The 17,998-nt window shown below is 43.2% G+C and overlaps 1 protein-coding gene across 6 annotated transcripts; it reads left to right on the forward strand.

The window, feature by feature from the left end:
• Nucleotides 1-310: 310 nt before the first annotated feature.
• NANP (N-acetylneuraminic acid phosphatase) lies at nt 311-16,771 on the forward strand. Of its 6 annotated transcripts, XR_004052888.1 has the most exons (6): nt 311-457; nt 7,502-8,140; nt 8,742-8,852; nt 10,571-10,682; nt 16,235-16,276; nt 16,423-16,771. XR_004052888.1 is itself a non-coding variant. In XM_030915796.1 (5 exons), exons 1-4 carry the CDS (start codon nt 368-370, stop codon nt 10,649-10,651), a joined length of 921 nt encoding a protein of 306 aa, XP_030771656.1. In that variant the 5' UTR covers nt 311-367; the 3' UTR covers nt 10,652-10,682; nt 16,423-16,771. The 6 variants fall into 6 exon arrangements, 4 of the variants coding, with proteins under 4 accessions (XP_030771656.1, XP_030771657.1, XP_030771655.1 ...); XR_004052890.1 differs by lacking the exon at nt 8,742-8,852 and having other exon boundaries at nt 7,502-8,375; XM_030915796.1 differs by lacking the exon at nt 16,235-16,276.
• The last annotated feature ends 1,227 nt before the right edge of the window (nt 16,772-17,998 follow it).

The raw sequence follows: 17,998 nt of genomic DNA on the forward strand, positions 1-17,998 counted from the left end.
CTCCCTAGGGGCAGCGATGACGGTCCCTCGCGCCGGAGGGCCCAGGGAGGAAAGCGAAAAGCAGAAAGACACCACACGAAGAGGCCCACGCTTCGGACCAACCCCAGCCACAGCCACTGAGAAGTCGCGGCACGCCTCCGCGCCCACGCACGCTTCTAGCACTCCTGAGAGACCGGACTCCGGGAGTCTCGCGGGATCTCACTTTTCTCGGTGGCGCAGGGAATGAACCGACAGTCGGAGTTCCACCGGCGCCTGGAGAGGGTCTGGTGACTTCGCGGCTCCTCCCACGTTTCGCGGGGCAGCTCGCCTTGCGCATGCGCAGGCGGCGGCGGCGGCGAGGCTACTGGTCGCGCGAGCGGCCGGCGCTATGGGGCTGAGCCGTGTGCGGGCCATTTTCTTTGACTTGGATAACACTCTCATCGACACTGCCGGGGCGAGCAGGAGAGGCATGTTGGAGGTAACGTCCCCTCCCGTGGCGCTCCTCTAGGCGGGGTCAGTGCGCCCCGCAGCGTCCTGCGCGCTCACCTCCCCGTGACCCCATTCCACCCCGGCGCCGCGGGCCGCTCTTGCTGGTTGAGACCTCGGGAGCATCCGGGTGCGGAGGTGGCTGGAGGTGCACGGGCCCTGCGGGTCTGCATTCCGTGACCTGGCGACCGCTCGCCACCCAACCTCGAGCCCCGGGGCGGCTGCTGGCGGGTGCCTCGGCACTCGGGACGCGGAAGGGCTCCGTGACGGCTGCCATGGTGGCGGAGGTACCCGTGGGCGTGGGAGGCGACAGCAAAGCCGCGAGACCAGGCGCTGGGCCCGCCCGCGGTCAGCCTGTCGGTGTGGGGGGTGCCGGGAGGAGACTTGGTAGAGTTAGCCCCAGTGTTGCCCCAAGAAGGGACACGGCTGTCAGTACCAAGCCTGGACATAAGCCCTGCTTTAGAGAATTGTCCCCACAGAACTCCTGGCCTCCGTGGCGGGGTGGTGGTTCCCGTGGCTTTCTGAGGTGACACAGCAAAAGCCCGTGCTGCGAGGGCATGCCTTTCCCGAGGCGCTGCTCCGCGGCACCGCGCCTCTCCACGCGCGGAGGCTGTTTCAGACCTTCCCGTGTTCCAGCCCGAGTCCACCCCGGCTTCCCTTTCTCTTTCTTCAGCTTCAAGGGGAAAGCAAAGGATTTATCAGATATGGAAAACCCACTTTCAAAAGCTAATTCGTCCGAACCTGAGCTCCCCGTCCTCTTCATGCTTCATCAGTTTTTGTGTCCCTGGATCTTCCACTACCTCATCCGTTTTCTTTTTAGCTGCATTCCACTTCTGCCGCATATTCATGTTTGCCCTGTAGTTTTAAAAAAGCTGTAAAAAGGATGCCTCCCTTTGGGCTGTTCTTCCTGCTCTAGATGTTACCTGTCTCTCTTGACAGCCATGTTTTCCCGGAGAAATCCATACCGGTTTTCTCCTTATTTCTACCTCCTATTTATTACTAAATCCATGGTAATGTTGCTATATCTTCACCGCTAGACTGAAATAGACTTGCTGGGTCACTAGGCAGTCCCAAATTGCCAGAATCCGTGGACATTGTTAAAGTCTGTCTTCATGACTTTACTGAGGCATTACCCACTTTTAACTGTCCCTTCTATATAACGTTGGCCTCCACCTCAGGGGTGCCACCCTGTGCCATATTGCCTCCAGTATCTCTGGCTGCGGACGTTGCATATTACCTGTGTGTTATTAGTAAGCTGAGCCCTGTGCATTCCAATTAAATTACTGCTTTAGGCCAATTCTTGCTGTAGTTCCAGAGTTTGGGCTTTAAAAATCAGACATTTGAATATGAATCACAGCTCTCCGAAAACCTAGCTGAAAGTGCCTCAAGGAATTAGCCTTGTATCTTCATAAAATGTGAGTTATATTAGTCCTCAATAACCCTGTAATGTTTGGGAAGCCCACGGGTGCAGTGTCCACTCAGCGAATTACAGCACCTTCCACCCTCGTATGCTGCCTGTCCACCACTGCACATTCCCCGTGCATGTCTCAGTTACAGCTGAACTCATCTCTCACCTAGACTGTTGGCTGTGGGCTTGTCTCCAGGTTTACCACATCCAGTGTGTCCTCCACATTCTTGCCACAGCAATATTTTTAAAACAAAGACTAAATTGTATGTCTCCCTGGTCTTTACACCCTCACTTATACTAGTGCTCTATTTTGTTCAGATATTTCTTAACGCATCTGTCAAAGGATGTTACAATTAATTTTGAAAGTCAGGTGCCTACAACTAAATAGTGAGCTTCTTGGGAGGGAACAAGCTGTCTTAATTCTCCTCGTTTGATACATGGCAAATGTTGAATAAATGCTGGATGGATGGATACAAATTTTTACTTCGAGACTTGGTTCTATTACTGCCTCCTTTATAATTAGCCTGTAATAATAAATTAGCAGGATAAGAAATTAGCCTAATAAATGAGCAGAATCGAACTATGTGCTCTTGGCTATACAAGGAATACTTTATCACGTAAGGAAACAATAACATCCATAGGTGTTGACCTGTTCAAAAGTAACATGCCAGCTTTCATAAATCATTGTAAATAATTTATGAATGGAGGAAGAGGGAAAGGTCCAGCCATTTTTTGCCTTGGGCTTGGGGACAAGAGGTCAGATACTGACTGTATGTATCAACTTTAATTTTTTTAATCACCTAGGGAAGTTATTTTTTTCCTCCCTCTTTAGACCTGTTTTTTCATGGTAATTACTCATGAACTTTTCTACAGAAGCCTGGGGTTTCTCAGTGAACAAAGCAGAAGAGATTTTTGCATTTGTGAATTTACTTCTTAGTGGGTATGGCAGTGAACATAATAAATATTTACAGGTGTGGCAGAAAAAGCAGAGAGGGTAACAAATCAACATTTTAAATAGACTGGTCAGATTTGGCCTCATCGAGTAGGTGATGTTTGAGCACAGACTTGAAATAAAAATAACAGAAGGGCTGCTTGAATTGCTAGGCTGAGTGCAGGTCTCATTTTGTGAGTGTGTTTTTAAAGTATTAATAGTTTTATTTGGAATTCATCCCCGTCTGTCGTGCTGGATCCCTATTGATTTCAGTAGGGATAGCACCATGTTCAAGAGGCTGAAGATGAGACTCAAAGCCAGCAAATGAGAAAGAGTTTTTGCAGAAACTTATATACAAGATGGTCCATTGGCAGTGGGCTGGACAGAACTGCAGCCACTTGTAAAAAGAATGCAGTTTATATAGCATTTTCACTTAGCACCCTCCCTGCAGCAACCTCCTCCTGGCCACCTTCGTTTAATGGAAAGAAAAAAAAAAGGACCTCTATCCCCTCTGCAACCTGAGTTCCACAGGATGGGATGGGCCATGGTCCAGATCTTCCTCCTAAATAAGAAATGAATCTCTGGATTGGACACTCCTGAACTCCTTATCTTGGAACCCAAATACACATTCCTCATAGACCACAGAGTCATTCTAAGGTTATACGTGAGTGAGTGCTGTCAGGTGCACCTGCCATACACTTCATATCCAAATGATTAGTATTCAGAATACACTTTTCTTAAAATGTTGTGAAGTATTAGATGGTTCCCAAACTAAGCCCTCAAAAAGTCTTTTAAAATCAGTTAACTAAAGTATTGATGATACTAAATTTAGTTCTGGGTCTAGGGAGCAGACAGTAGAAGAATAGAGTTTCCTTTTTTGTATATGTTCAGAGCCTTAAGATAGAGTTTTGAAGTGAGTGAAGTTTGAGTTCATATTAGTCTACTAACTGATAGCCCATCTATCAGAGCAGGGCCCCTTTCTTCAGGCCAGCGAGCACCTGGTGGGCTCTTCATACCAAAATCTTTTTCAGCCCTGCCTTACCAGTCACACACAAAGTATCATCACACCTGCAAGTTAGAGAGCTTTTTCCTTCACCTCCAGTTCAATCAATACTCGCATTTTCAGTGCAGGTGTTAGGAGAGTTTGTAATGACGCATACTAATTCAGGGTAGGTGTTAATTTCTGTTTGAACTAATAAATGAATGCTGATAAGCTTTTTTCCTAAAGATGTTAATATTGTTAAAATGCTACTTACTGTCCCACACCCATCTGTGATTACTTGCTGTGTGACAAAATGAGGAAGTTAATTGAAGGGATAGAATAGGAAGAGATTTTGAAACTTGAGAGTGGCATACCATGCCTTTACAAACATCTCCCTTTTAAGATGAGCAAATCCTACTTTTTCAGAGCCCCAAGAATGTGCTTAATGAAGCACCAGTTGAAGTAACAGGGAATTGAGTCTGTATTGGGAGCTCTTTGTTTACTTGTTATGAGCCAGCCCCTATTTGAGCTCAAGCTCTGTGGAGTCCTAGAGGCATGTGTCCTTGCACTGCTGTAGGGTTGCTGAAACTTTGGAGCTCCTGTCAGTCATAGCTTAAGAGTCCTTCAATTGATGTTGCTAGCAAAAATGATGAGATAAACATGGAGATTGAAAAAGTTTTATTAATAGAAATTTATAAAGCAAAATTTTACAGTGTTTTGCCTCTACCTAAAATTCCTAGGGCTGGTATATTTTTCTTGGGCAGGTAAGATTTTTCTTAATGATTACATTTTCTTTTATTTTTTCTTTAAAAAAATTTTTTTTTTCTGATATGGCCAAGTCTTCTGATACATTTTCCGATTAGCACAAATACCTCAAAAAATATTTTCCTTTCAGCCAGGCACAGTGGCTCACACCTATAATTCCCAGCACTTTGGAAGGCCAAGGCAGGAGGATTGCTTGAGGCCAGGAGTTAAAGACAATCCTGGGCAATACAACCAGACCCCTGTCTCTACAAAAAAAAAAAACTTATTAGCTGGGTATGGTGGTGTGCACTTGTAGTCCTAGCTCCTCAGGGGACTGAAGGGAGATGAGCCCAGGAGTTTGAGGCCACAGTGAACTATAATCATTCCTCTACTGCACTCCATCCAGCCTGCGTAACAGAGCGAGATCCTGTTTGGGGAAAAAAAAAAAAAAAGACCCTTTTCCTTTGTTGTGATTCTTTTACTCTGAGGGAAGAAAAAGACGTGCGTTTTTCTCTCAGTAGGTGAGTTGAGTTTTTGGTGTGAGTAGCATACTGCTTATTCTCTAATCCTGTTACAAGAGATATATTTTAGCCGTAGCTGGGTGCATTTCAAAGAGCCAGCATTGCCCAGCCTGTTTGACTTTCCTCAGGCGCTCACCTGAACACAGGACTTCCAGTGCAGGCAGTTTATGAGGTGATCCCAGGATACACGTTAAGGGGTCAGGGAGACAAGAAGGGGAAGGAGTCCAGTACAGGTTAGAGCAGCTTAATGAGCAGGTTACTGCTGTGAGCAGCTGGAGATCTCTGGGAGAGAGTACACAGAATAGGGTTCAGTTGCGCTCCCCAAGGGGCAAGGAAGCTGTGATATTTATTCGCCAGTTTCTACCCTACATTTGTTGAGGGCTGCTCCCAGGGCAATACTTTTTAGCCCCTTCCTGTGTGTATAGATACCCTGTATGTGGCCGAGTAAAGCCCACAAGCAGAGAGGCCCGCACTTGAGTGGGAAGCCACTGGCGAGTGAATATAGTGTGTGCCAAGGGGATTTAGGCAGCACCTGCTATAGCATGGGGTTCAAGGCCCTTCACAAACTGTCTGCAAACAGGTTCCCCAATTGCATCTCTTGGCATCCTCCCTTACATGCCTGCATTTGGGCTCGACTCAGCTTCTTGCTTTTTCCACAAAATTTTGAACTCTTGGCCTTTGTTCATGCTGTTCCTCTGTCTGGAATGATTTTCTTCTCTTCCCATACCCACTTTTTCTGCTTGTTTACTCCTTGGTCTCAATGTGACTTCCTATGCCAGCTACTCTGTGGAATGGCGTCCGTATTATTCCCATAGCTTGTTCAAACTGTCATGGCATGCCCCCCCGCCCCCCGCCCCATCATTTGTAGTGGTTGTATATTCCCCACCAGATAATGCTCCAAGGACAAAGGCCAGTCTCCAGCGCTTAAGACGTAGTGCAAAGGCAAGCATGTGGCCTTTGGAAGTAAGCAGGTATGGATGCAGATCCCAGATGGGCAAGTTATTAACAGTTCTGCACTTCCCTGCCTCATTTGGAACATGGAACTGTCTTGCAGGATTGTAGAAAAGGTTAGAAATAATGTATGTAAGTATGTAGTACAATGCTTGCCACATTAGGGGTTTTAGGAAAAGTTAGAAGACCGGCCAAATGGATTAGTGTTATAAAAGCACACATCAAGAGCCTTGGGAATACGGGAGAGGGAGTATTTAACTCAAAAGTACAGAATTGGGGCCCGGCACAGTGGCTCGTGCCTGTAATCCCAACACTTTGACAGGCAGAGGCAGGAAGATCACTTGGGGTCAAGAGTTCGAGGCTAGCCTGGCCAACATAGTGAAACCCCGCCTCTACTAAAAATATAAAAATTAGCCAGGCATGGTGGCGGGCACCTATAGTCCCAGCTATTCGGGAGGCTGAAGCAGGAGAATCACTTGAACCCAGGAGGCAGAGGTTGCAGTAAGCTGAGATTGTGCCAATGCACTCCAGCCTGGGCGACAGAGCGAGCCTCTGTATCCAAAAACAAAAAAGTACAGAATTGGGCCAGGCACAGTGGCTCACACCTGTAATCCCAGTAATTTGGAGGCCGAGGCGGGCAGATCACTTGAGGTCAGGAGTTCAAGACCAGCCTGGCCAACATGGTGAAACCCTGTCTCTACTAAAAATACAAAAATTAACCGGGCATCGTGGCGGGCACCTGTAATCTCAGCTACACAGGAGGCTAAAGCAGGAGAATCCCTTGAGCCTGGGTGGTGGAGGTTGTAGTGAGCTGAGCTGGTGCCATTGCACTTGAGCCTAAGCTACAGAATGAGACTCTGTCTCAAAAAGTCTCAAAAAAAAAAAAAGTATAGAATTCAATCCCATTATAGGTGATAGTCAATTTAGGTCTTCAAAATAGGAAATGGATGTAGATGAGAAAAAGTTAGATGAACTAGGTGTTATTTTTTTCTGATAATAGTCTAAATAGTGGTTGTCAGAAATTTTAAATGTTTTACCGAAAATAAGTACAAGGATTTTTTGTTTTGTTTTTGAGATGGGGTCTCGCTATGTTGCCGACACTGGTCCTGAACTCCTAGGCTCAAGTGAGCCTGCCACCTCAGCCTTCCAAAGTGCTGGGATTACAGGCGTGAGCCACCACACCCGGCCCAATAAGCACAAGTTTTATTTTCATGTCTTCGTGACCAGAATGAAAGATGTTGGACTCTAAATTACCAAACAAAGGATTGTTATTAGCTATATATGAAGAAGTTGGTTTTTTAAAATGAGTGAGTTCTAGAGAGGTTGGGAGAACCTCACTTTGTTAACTCTAAAAATAAGGCCAATTCCCACCAGAAATAGCTGCTTTAAAGCAGAGGAGTGGAGTTGGAATCTCTCAGCCACTTGTAGGATCACAGCTTCCTAGGGCATGACTATTAAAGACATGCAATGTGTTAATGGAGTTATTTTCCATTATTTAGGTGATAAAACTCTTACAATCAAAATACCATTATAAAGAAGAGGCTGAAATCATCTGTGATAAAGTTCAAGTTAAACTCAGCAAGGAATGTTTTCATCCTTACAATACATGCATTACTGATTTAAGGACTTCACATTGGGAAGAAGCAATCCAGGAAACAAAAGGTGGTGCAGCCAATAGAAAATTGGCTGAAGAATGTTATTTCCTTTGGAAATCTACACGTTTACAGCATATGACACTAGCAGAAGATGTCAAAGCCATGCTTACTGAACTTCGAAAGGAGGTCCGCCTACTTCTCTTAACGAATGGGGATAGACAGACCCAGAGGGAGAAGATTGAGGCTTGTGCCTGTCAGTCCTATTTTGATGCTGTCGTTGTAGGTGGAGAGCAGAGAGAGGAGAAACCAGCACCATCCATATTTTATTACTGCTGCAATCTTCTTGGAGTACAACCTGGGGACTGTGTGATGGTCGGTGACACATTAGAAACCGACATCCAAGGAGGCCTCAATGCAGGATTGAAAGCAACAGTCTGGATCAATAAAAATGGAATAGTGCCACTAAAGTCCTCCCCAGTTCCGCATTACATAGTTTCTTCTGTGCTGGAGTTACCTGCTCTCTTACAAAGTATAGACTGCAAAGTCAGTATGTCCACTTAAAGCACATAAAAGGACATGATTATGAATGTTAGAGTCAATTTGCAGAGTATGAAATAAGAAAAGTTAGGGCACTCCACTTACGATAATCCAGCTCTAATTTTACTTATGATTTAATGGCCAATATTTTGAAGAGCTTCCCAACCCTATTGCTTCTAAGTTGTAACAACCAACCATTGAGTGGTACTTCTATCTGAAAATTCAAATTGCATTAATACAGGTCAGTAGTGTAGCTCAGAAAATTTGAGGAAATATATTATTTGTTAGTCCGTAACTGGAGCTTTTTAAAATTATGTTATTAATCTTTTAGTATCTTGGGTGCATAACACCAAGCAGGATTGCTTTACATATGGATGCACAAATGTAAGGTTTATCTTTTGGCATAAAAATAGATATTCTAAAACACATTTATCAAAGCAACTGAATCTGGTTAATATGAAATAAGTACTAAGTCACATGCAAATCAAGGTATTTTATAGTGAAATTATTTTGCATATTTTGAAAGCATAAACCATAGTTTTTGCCTACTTTGGATGTATACTTTCTTTTATGAATCTGATTTTTCTGTATGACTTTTTTTTTTCAGAGGGCAGGGAGCAATTTTCCTATGGCATGTGACAGATTCCTCCAGTTAGAAAAAGCTATTAAAATCAACACGTGGTGCTCCTTTACCATGACGTTTTCTCACCTGTGCACAGTAAGCTGGTAGCTTCCTTGTAGTCTTCACCTCTCCAGGAAATGTTTTCACTATCTTTTCCTGGACACACAGTGGGGTTGAGGGAGCTAGACTGTTTTGCTATAGATAATTGCAAGGCACATGGCACTAAAAGTCATTTTTCTTTTGTGGATCCGTAAGAGGAACATTTCCTCAGTGTAGCCTAACCATGCAGCCCCAATCCGTTCCTTTTTTTGTTTGTTTTTTTGAAATGGGATCTCTGTCACCCAGGTTGGAGTGCCATGGCACCATCTCGGCTGACTGCAACTTCTGCCTCCTGAGCTCAAGTGATCCTTCCACCTCAGCCTCCCAAGTAGCTGGGACTACAGGCATACACTACCACACCGGCTAATTTTTTTTTTTTTTTTTTTTTTTTTTTTTTTTTTTTTGTAGAGATGGGATTTTGCCATGTTGCCCAGGCTGGTCTCAAATTCCTGGACTCAAGTGATCCTCCCACCTCAGCCTCTTAAAGTGCTGGGATTACAGGCATGAGCCACTGTGTCCGGCCCCCTCATTCGATGGAAAATTAGATTTTGCTATGAGCCATTTCCAGCGTGCCAATTTAATACTCGTGTGACTCTTCTAAGAGTTACCATCTGCCTTAAATTTCCTCTGCTTTTCACATGCTTGGAAATACTGTTTTGCAAATTTCTATATCTAATTCAGGGTTTACTAGGAGCTTAATAATTAATGGCTATATAGCAAGGCATCATCTTGGAACCAGAGGGTTTTCTCTAGACTGTTAGGCTAGACAGTCTTGTGATTATACTAACCAAACCTGGAGTAAAGTGGTTGAAAAAAAGAAAGTATAAAGGGGTTTATTAAAGTGGTTAATATGATTTAGTTTGGTTTTTGATACGTTTTTCTTCCAACTGTTATATAAGAAACTACTAATGTAAAATAGTAGGCTGTATGTTGGGATGTGTATAGCTATGTCTTCAAGACTAATACTTAGAATCAAATTGTAGATTGTACGTATCTGTGAGCCTATTTCTTTAGCCAGTTTTCTGTCTACTGCCAAGAAACAGGATTCTCTGCCTCATGCAAATGCCCTTTTGTGTTTACTTTTTGCTCTTGATTTTTAAAAATGTGATTGTGCCCTTGACTGTCTCAAAGTGCTGTTGCTATAACAGTGAACATTTGTGAACAGAGGATGTTTGTAGTTTCAAGTGCAGTACTCATATGACCTTGATCATATTTTAGCTATTTAAAAATTAAGTTGGCGGATTTTGGCAGAAGTCATGTGTATGACTGCTCTGATAGATTGGTTGGCGTGTGCTGCAGGGGGCTTGTCCTTTTAACTCTCACACAGGATGGATATAGGCAGTGTCACATTCATTATGCTGAGAGTGAAGGTTCATCACTCCTATATCGTGGTAGCAAATTTCAACAAGATAGCTTCTGGGATGTTGAGTGAGCAGTTCTCCAGCAGAAATGGTGTAGGAAGAAAAAATTGAATAATTGAATTTCCTTGTCTTCACAGTTTGTATTCTACAGAGTACAGTAATATATTACATTCCATTTGCACCCTTCCTTAGGGAAGAACTTTGTGGTTATCTACTTTCTGAGTGGAATGTTACAGAAAATATTTTAAAATATTGGAATAAACCTATGATTTTATTAATAATATTTTTTGTTTTAGAATAATATTCCTTAAAATTGTAACAGTGATGTTTTGTCATCTTTATTTTTTTTCAAAGTTTCCCTGTAGTGACCTTCTCACACATGGCCAGAGGCCCTCCCTAACGCTGTTTACAGAGGTGGGCCTAGAACAGAGATGAATGGACACTGCACCTGGAATTCCAGCACCAGGTGGGGATATTTGGTTCCATGTGCACCTCCACATACAAGGGCACAAACATCTCAGAGCTGGGAGTGCCCAGGACCTAGTGGATGCTCAGTATTGTAGGAAAGCAGGTCTCTACCAGAGTACTTGGTTTATTGTTTTCAAAGTTCTTTGCAACCTTCAGTAAGAAACATTTTCTGTCATAACCTCTTTAACACATTTATAGTGTTAGATAACATTATAAATATATATAAATAAATATAAATATAACATATAAAAATATATAAATATAACACATATTTATAGTGTAGCACAATATGTATATGGAATCTAGTTTTATATGTTTAATTTTCATAAAACATTCTTGTTAAGTATGGTGATCAGGTATTTTTCATTCCATTCTTTTTTGAATTAGGGAATATATTCATTGTTGAACAAGTACAACTTGTTTTTTTGACACAAGTCAAAAAAAATAAAAGGGTGAATGGTAAAAAGTCATTCTCCTCATCTCTTTGCTAGGGGCCCACAACCCACTTGCCCTAAAGGCCACTACTATTTAGTTTTTGTTTTATTTTTAAAAATAGAGACAGGGTCTCACTATGTTGCCCAGGCTGGTCTCAAACTCCTGAGCTCAAGCAGTCCACCTGCCTTGGCCTCCAAAAATGCTAGGATTATAGGCGTGAGCCATGTCACTCAGCCAAGGCCACTGCTGTTACCAACTTCATGTACACTTGCATATAGAAGTATATAAGACTATATAGAATCAATTGAATTCAGGCAGATTTTTAATTTCTGTATTTCAATTTAGGAAACAGTGCTCTTGCTCAGATAATCTAAGAGTCATGCAGCTTGTGTTTAAGCCATTTGTGTTAGAAACATAATACCTTCATGGTCTCAGCCATGAGCAAGATCTCTGTAGTTCCATTGACTTTCGCATACCACCACCCTGGTGATTTCCCTTTGCCTCTTAGGTTAAATTTCCTATTTTCTGTGTCCTGTGTATTCCTATTTTGACTTATTCCCTCTTTTTGGTGGCATGCATCCTTGAGTAGATTCCCTGTAAACATGTGTAGGAGGTAAAACTTTTGAGATCTGAAATGTCTGAAAATATCTTTATTCTCTTCTCCCATCAGTTTTAACAGCGTGTATTTAGATAACATTTTTTCTTGAAATTTTGAAGGCATTGGTCTGTGGTCTAGCAGCCATTTGTATGTGACCACTTTCTTTCTCTCTTGTAACTCTTAGAATCTTATTTTCCTCCAGTGGTCCATGATCACATGCCTTGGAGAGGGTGTTTCCATCCTCTGTGCTTGGCACGCTGAACCCTTTCAATCAAAATCATATTTTCTTAGTCCTGGGGAATTTAATGACTTCATTGATAATTGCCTCCCTTTTTTTTTTTTTTTTTTTGGTTTCTCTTACTGTTATTCAGATGTTAGAACTCCTTTACCGACCTTCCACTTTATCTTTTCACTCCCATTTTTCCATCTCTGTTACTCTGCTTCTTCAACTTTACCTTCCAATCCTTCTAATATTTTTTTCCTCTATTATCATACCTTTTAAAGATTTCCAAGAGCTTGATTTTCTTTCTTTTTTTTTTTTTTTAGACAGGGTCTTTACTTGGTCACCCAGTGAGGAGTGTGGTAGCACAGTCATGGCTCACTGCAGCCTTTAATTCCTGGGCTCAAGCGATTCTCCAACCTCAGCCTCCAGAGTAGCTGAGACTACAGGCACATGCTATGATACTCAACTAATTTTTTTGTATTTTTTGGAGAGAAGGGGTTTCACCATGTTGCCCAGGCTGGTCTCAAATTCCTGGCCTCAAGCAATTCACCCACCTGGGCCTCCCAAAAGTGCCAAAATTACAGGCATGAGCCACCATGCCCAGCCCCAGTGCATTTTTTAATCACTTGAGTTCAGGTGTTCATGACCAGCCTGGCCAACATGGTGAAACCTCATCTACTGAAAATGCAAAAATTAGCTGAGCATGGTGGCACACACCTTAAGTCCCAGCTACTTGGGAGGCTGAGGCAGGAGAATCACTTGAAGACAGGAGGCAGAAGTTGCAGTGAGCCAAGATCACGCCACTGCACTCCAGCCTAGGCAACATAGTGAGACTCAGTCTTAAAAAAAAAAAAAAAAAAAAAAAAAAAGGCTTTAGTTTTATTTTAAGAAAAAAAACAAAACAAGAAAAAAATATATATATAGTATATAATAATTAGCTGCCACGAAGTAGGTGGCATATGTGTGTTGTGAGGCCCAAGGGCCTCCTGAGATCTTTTTTTTTTTTTTTTTTTTTGAAAGGGAGTCTTGCTCTGTTGCCAGGCTGGAGTGCAGTGGCGCAATCTTGGCTCACTGCAGCCTCCACCTCCTAGGTTCCAACGATTCTCCTGCCTCAGCCTCCTGAGTAGCTGGGACTATAGGCGCACACCACCACGCCCAGCTAATTTTTGTGTTTTTAATAGAGACAGGGTTTCACCATGTTGGCCAGGATGATCTCGATCTCTTGACCTCGTAATCCACCTGCCTCAGCCTCCCAAAGTGCTGGGATTACAGGCGTGAACCACCACGCCTGGCCCCAAGAGCTTTTTTTAAAAAATTTCTAAACATTCTGGGATTTGTTTGTTTTTTGTTTTGTTTTTGAGTGGAGTATCATCTCTGAAAAAAAAAAATTAAGTTTTAAAAGAATCCACAGCGTATATACCATTCTAAGTTTCCCTAATCTGTTTATTTGGGTTTATTTGTTCATACTAGAGGCTTTCCTCAAGTGCCCATTAACCCTTGGTTATTTATGATAAAGAGAAGAGAGATGGAAATGCTGATTGGAAGTTCCACACAAATGCATGGGCCTTCTCAAATCAGAGGTTCTTTTATTGTGGGGTATCTGGATGGGCTGTTGGTTGAGGGATCCCTGAGGTCGGTGTGTTAAAGTCTTCACTTGGTTGGTCTGCTTTCCTAGAGATGAATCTTCAGACTGGAGAGTAGAGGTCTGATGTCAGTATTAGGAGCTGAGTGGGAAGGGTGTGTGTGCATATAGTCACCTGCTCTCTGTTTCTGGTTGCACCTGAGTCCAGCTGTGCTTAGTATTCCCCAGGCTAAGAGACCCCTCTGTCTTACCGTCCACAGAGAAGCATCCCAATGTCTGCTGAGAGAGAACAAGTTGGAGTGAGGACAGGGATCTAGGGGTTCGTTTGTACCTTGAGCACCTTTTTACCCCAGCCTCCTTAATTCAGCTGCTCCTTTCCTCTCCTTCAGGACCGCAGCATCTGGGGATGTCAGTGCCCGCATCTTTGGAGGAGTCTGCTGCATACCTCATTATTTCTCAACCTTCCCCATTGCTGGTCAGGACTCGCTTGCTTTAGTCTACCAGATCCTTTGCCACTTGTCCATATGCTTTGCAGCTTCCAAACTTGTGTTGTGGTTGATGGCTGTCTTCCTGGTCCTTGTGGGTTTGTGTGTGTGTGCTTGTATGTGTGAATTCCTTTACTGTAGATTTAGCTGAGTTTGGAGTACAAGCTATCAGATATGTATTCCCATCTACCATCTTGATGTGGAAGTTCTTTTTCCACTTTGTGTTCAATGTTGCTCAAGACCCATGAAACTGACCCCATGCCCGATAGTCACTACTCACAGGTCAGAAATGCTCATTTGAGGTGGAGATTCACAGCATGCCTGCAGCTTTTCTCTTCTTTTAATTTATTGTTTTGAATTACCTAGTTTCCTTTTTCTCTATGTCCTTGTATGTGACACTCTTTGACACAACTCTTATCGTGATGGGAGTCTCCTTGTTGTCCTGTGTTTGTGAACTTTTGCCATTGCTTGGACATAGATGTTTATTGACATGCTTGCACAGTCTGACTGGGTCTTTGGCCAACATCAGCAACCCTATTCCCAAATCACTTCTAAAACAGTTACACTCTCTTAGATTTCTTTAAAATTAAAATCCTTCTTACTGGGATACATTAGATTTGTACTTTGTTACTTTTTTTCTTAGATTTAGAGTTTTAAAAAATTAACTTACTCCTAGCAATAGGACTAAAATTTAGCCAGATAAAACCGTAAATTTTTTAAACCAGTCTTCATTCATATATGATAATACAGTTATTTCCAGTGGATTTCTTAGAAGATGTCATTGTGATCAACCTGACCTTCAGATAATATCTTCAGGCTGGGTGCGGTGGCTCATGCCTGTGATCTCAGCACTTTGGGACGCCAAGGTGGGAGTATTGCTTGAGCCCAGGAGTTCAAGACCAGCCTAGGCAACAAGGAGAGATACTGTGTCTACACAAAATTTAAAAAATTAGCCAGACATGGTGACGTGTGCCTGTGGTCCCAGCTATACAGGAGCTTGAGGCAGGAAGATTGCTTGAGCCCGGAAGGTCGAGGCTGCAGTGAGCTGTGTTTCCACTACTGTATACTGTGTTTTTGTCACTGTCTGCCTGGGTGACAGAGCAAGATTCTGTCTTTAAAAAAAAAAGGGCCGGGCGCGGTGGCTCAAGCCTGTAATCCCAGCACTTTGGGAGGCCGAGACGGGCGGATCATGAGGTCAGGAGATCGAGACCATCCTGGCTAATACGGTGAAACCCCGTCTCTACTAAAAAATACAAAATACTAGCCAGGCGACGAGGCGGGCGCCTGGAGTCCCAGCTACTCGGGAGGCTGAGACAGGAGAATGGCGTGAACCGGGAGGCGGAGCTTGCAGTGAGCTGAGAGCCGGCCACTGCACTCCAGCCTGGGCGGCAGAGCAAGACTCCGTCTCAAAAAAAAAAAAAAAAGATTTCCAATACTCAATTTTTTTTTTTTCCCCAGACAGAGCCATGCTCTGTCGCCCAAGCGGGAGTACAGTGGTGCAATCTTGGCTCACTGCAACCTCTGCCTCTCTGGTTCAAACAAGTCTCCTGCCTCAGTCTCCAAAGTAGCTGGGATTACAGGTGCCTGCCAGCACGCCTGGCTAATTTTTCTGTTTTTAGTAAAGATGGGGTTTCCCCATGTTAGCCAGGCTGGTCTCGAATTCCTGACCTCAAGTGATCCGTCCGCCTTGGCCTCCCAAAATGCTGGGATTACAGGTGTGAGCCATTGCGCCTGGCCAGTACTCAAATTTTAGAAGTCATGGAAGATAACCAGGCATGGTGGCTCACACCTGTAATCGCAGCACTTTGGGAGGCCAAGACAGGAGGATCACTGAAACCCAGGAGTTGAAGACCAACCTGGTCTTGACCACGTCTCTATTTTTTAAACAAAATTAATAAAAAGTAAAATTTTTTAAAAAGTCACAGAAGATAAAGTGGTTTTAACCACCAGACAACTAAAGAAATAATACTCAAAATAGTTCCTGTTTAAAATTACATTTTTTAATTCTTAAAGGAGTTATATTGACCATTTTATTGAAGCTTAGAGGTTCTCAGCCAATTTGGATTCACAGATATGTGTCCTCAATCTACTTGGCATCTCTGCGTAGATGTCTAATGGACATTAGCAAAATAACTCCTCTCCAACCAAACTCCTGGATTTCTCTCACAAATCTGCTCTTCCTGCTGTCTTCCACATCTCAGTAATGGCAATGCCACTTTTTTTTCAGGATATGGCTATATCTTGCACTTAGGAATATTCCTGACCCATGGTAAGCACTCAGTGAATATCTGTTAAATGAAGCAGTTATTGGCTATTTCTGTGAAAATTAATTGAAATTAAACAAACTTTAGCAACAAAGGGTAACTCATCAACTCGTTTTTGTTAAAATTTTCCTTTACTTCCTTTCACATGCAGAATTGTCCTTTGCACCATGATAAAGCAGAATGGGAATTCTGTGTTGAGGACTGCAGTGATGATACAAGTTCACTTCCTGTAATGTGCCTTTTTCCGAACACCAGCTAATAACCTGTACCACACTGTTGAGCTGATACGGAAATGACAGTTGTCGGAATGGTCACAAATCTTCATTTATTTGACATAGGTATTTAATGAAGAAAATCTTTCTGGAGTACATTTACTCCAGCAGCGACTGTCATTATGATGGAAAATATTCATAATATTCATGTTCTGTTCCTGTTTTTGTTTGTTTGTTTTTGTTTTTGAGACAAGGTCTCACTTTGTCACCCTGGGGTACAGTGGTATGAACATGGCTCACTGCAGCCTTGCCTCCCAGGCTCAAGCGATCCTTCCTCTGCAGCTTTCCGAGTAGCTGGGACTACAGGTGAGCGCCACCACGCCCGGCTAATTTTTGTATTTTTTGTAGAGACAAGATTTTGCAATGTTGACCAGGCTGGTCTCAAACTCCTGAGCTCAAGGGATCTGCCCACCTTGGCCTCCCAAAGGTGCTGGGATTACAGGCATGAGCCACCATGCCCAGCCAGAAAATATTCTTAATACAGTTTGAAATATGCCTTTACTTGGAAGGGCTTTTTTTAAAAAAGGATGCTACAGGAGGCTATTTGCTGAATACAGTGCTGAAAGCTTTTATCACACAACGGAAAAAAATGACTAAAGTAGCTGGAGTCAGTAGAAGAGGGACTAGAAGACAGCAATAGAAAATCAATTACTTATTGGGTCGGGCACAGTGGCTCATGCCTATAATCCCAGCACTTTGGGAGGCTGAGATGGGAGGATCACTTGAGTATAGGAGTTCGAGACCAACCTGGTCAACATAGTGAGACCCCCCCATCTCTTTAAAAAGAAAGAGGGAGGGAGGGAGGGAGGGAAGGAAGGAAGGGAAGAAGAGAGAGGGGGGAGGGAGGGAGGGAAGGAAAAGAGAAGAAAGAAAAAATCAATTACTTATTGTTTCAGTAATCTATTGCTGAAAAAAATACACCCCAAAATTTAGTGGATTAAAACAAAAAATCACTTATTGAGGCATCACCTGGAGTACTGGCTTGTCTGACCTATCCAAAATGGCCTCACTCACGTGGCTGGCAGGTCATTCCGGCTGTTGACATGGGTCAATGTGGATGCTTGCACAGGATGGCTGTAACAACTGGACCACTCTCCATGTGGTCCCAGAGCCTCTCCATGGGACTGGCCTCTGCATGGTGGCTGGCCTCCAATAAGGAGCATTCCAAGTGGGCAACCCCCAGCGTATAAATACTTAGAAGCCTCAGTTTGCATCATGCTTTCTAATATCTTAGCAAGAGCTACTCAAACTATTACACTTGTGAATGAGGTAGGTACTGTTTTGGTTATATAACTGGGCAGGGAACAGTCCCAAGAGAGACAGGAGGTGAGGTGAAGATAACAAGGGAAATATTCCCTCAAAGTGAACAAGCGAGAGGCATTCTGGTACATCCTGAGCTATCCCTTTATTATATATTTATGTTTCCACTGATATTTATGATAACGAAATAAACCA

The sequence above is a fragment of the Rhinopithecus roxellana genome, chromosome 13, assembly GCF_007565055.1.
Source record: "Rhinopithecus roxellana isolate Shanxi Qingling chromosome 13, ASM756505v1, whole genome shotgun sequence".
NCBI classification, from domain to species: Eukaryota; Metazoa; Chordata; class Mammalia; order Primates; family Cercopithecidae; genus Rhinopithecus; species Rhinopithecus roxellana.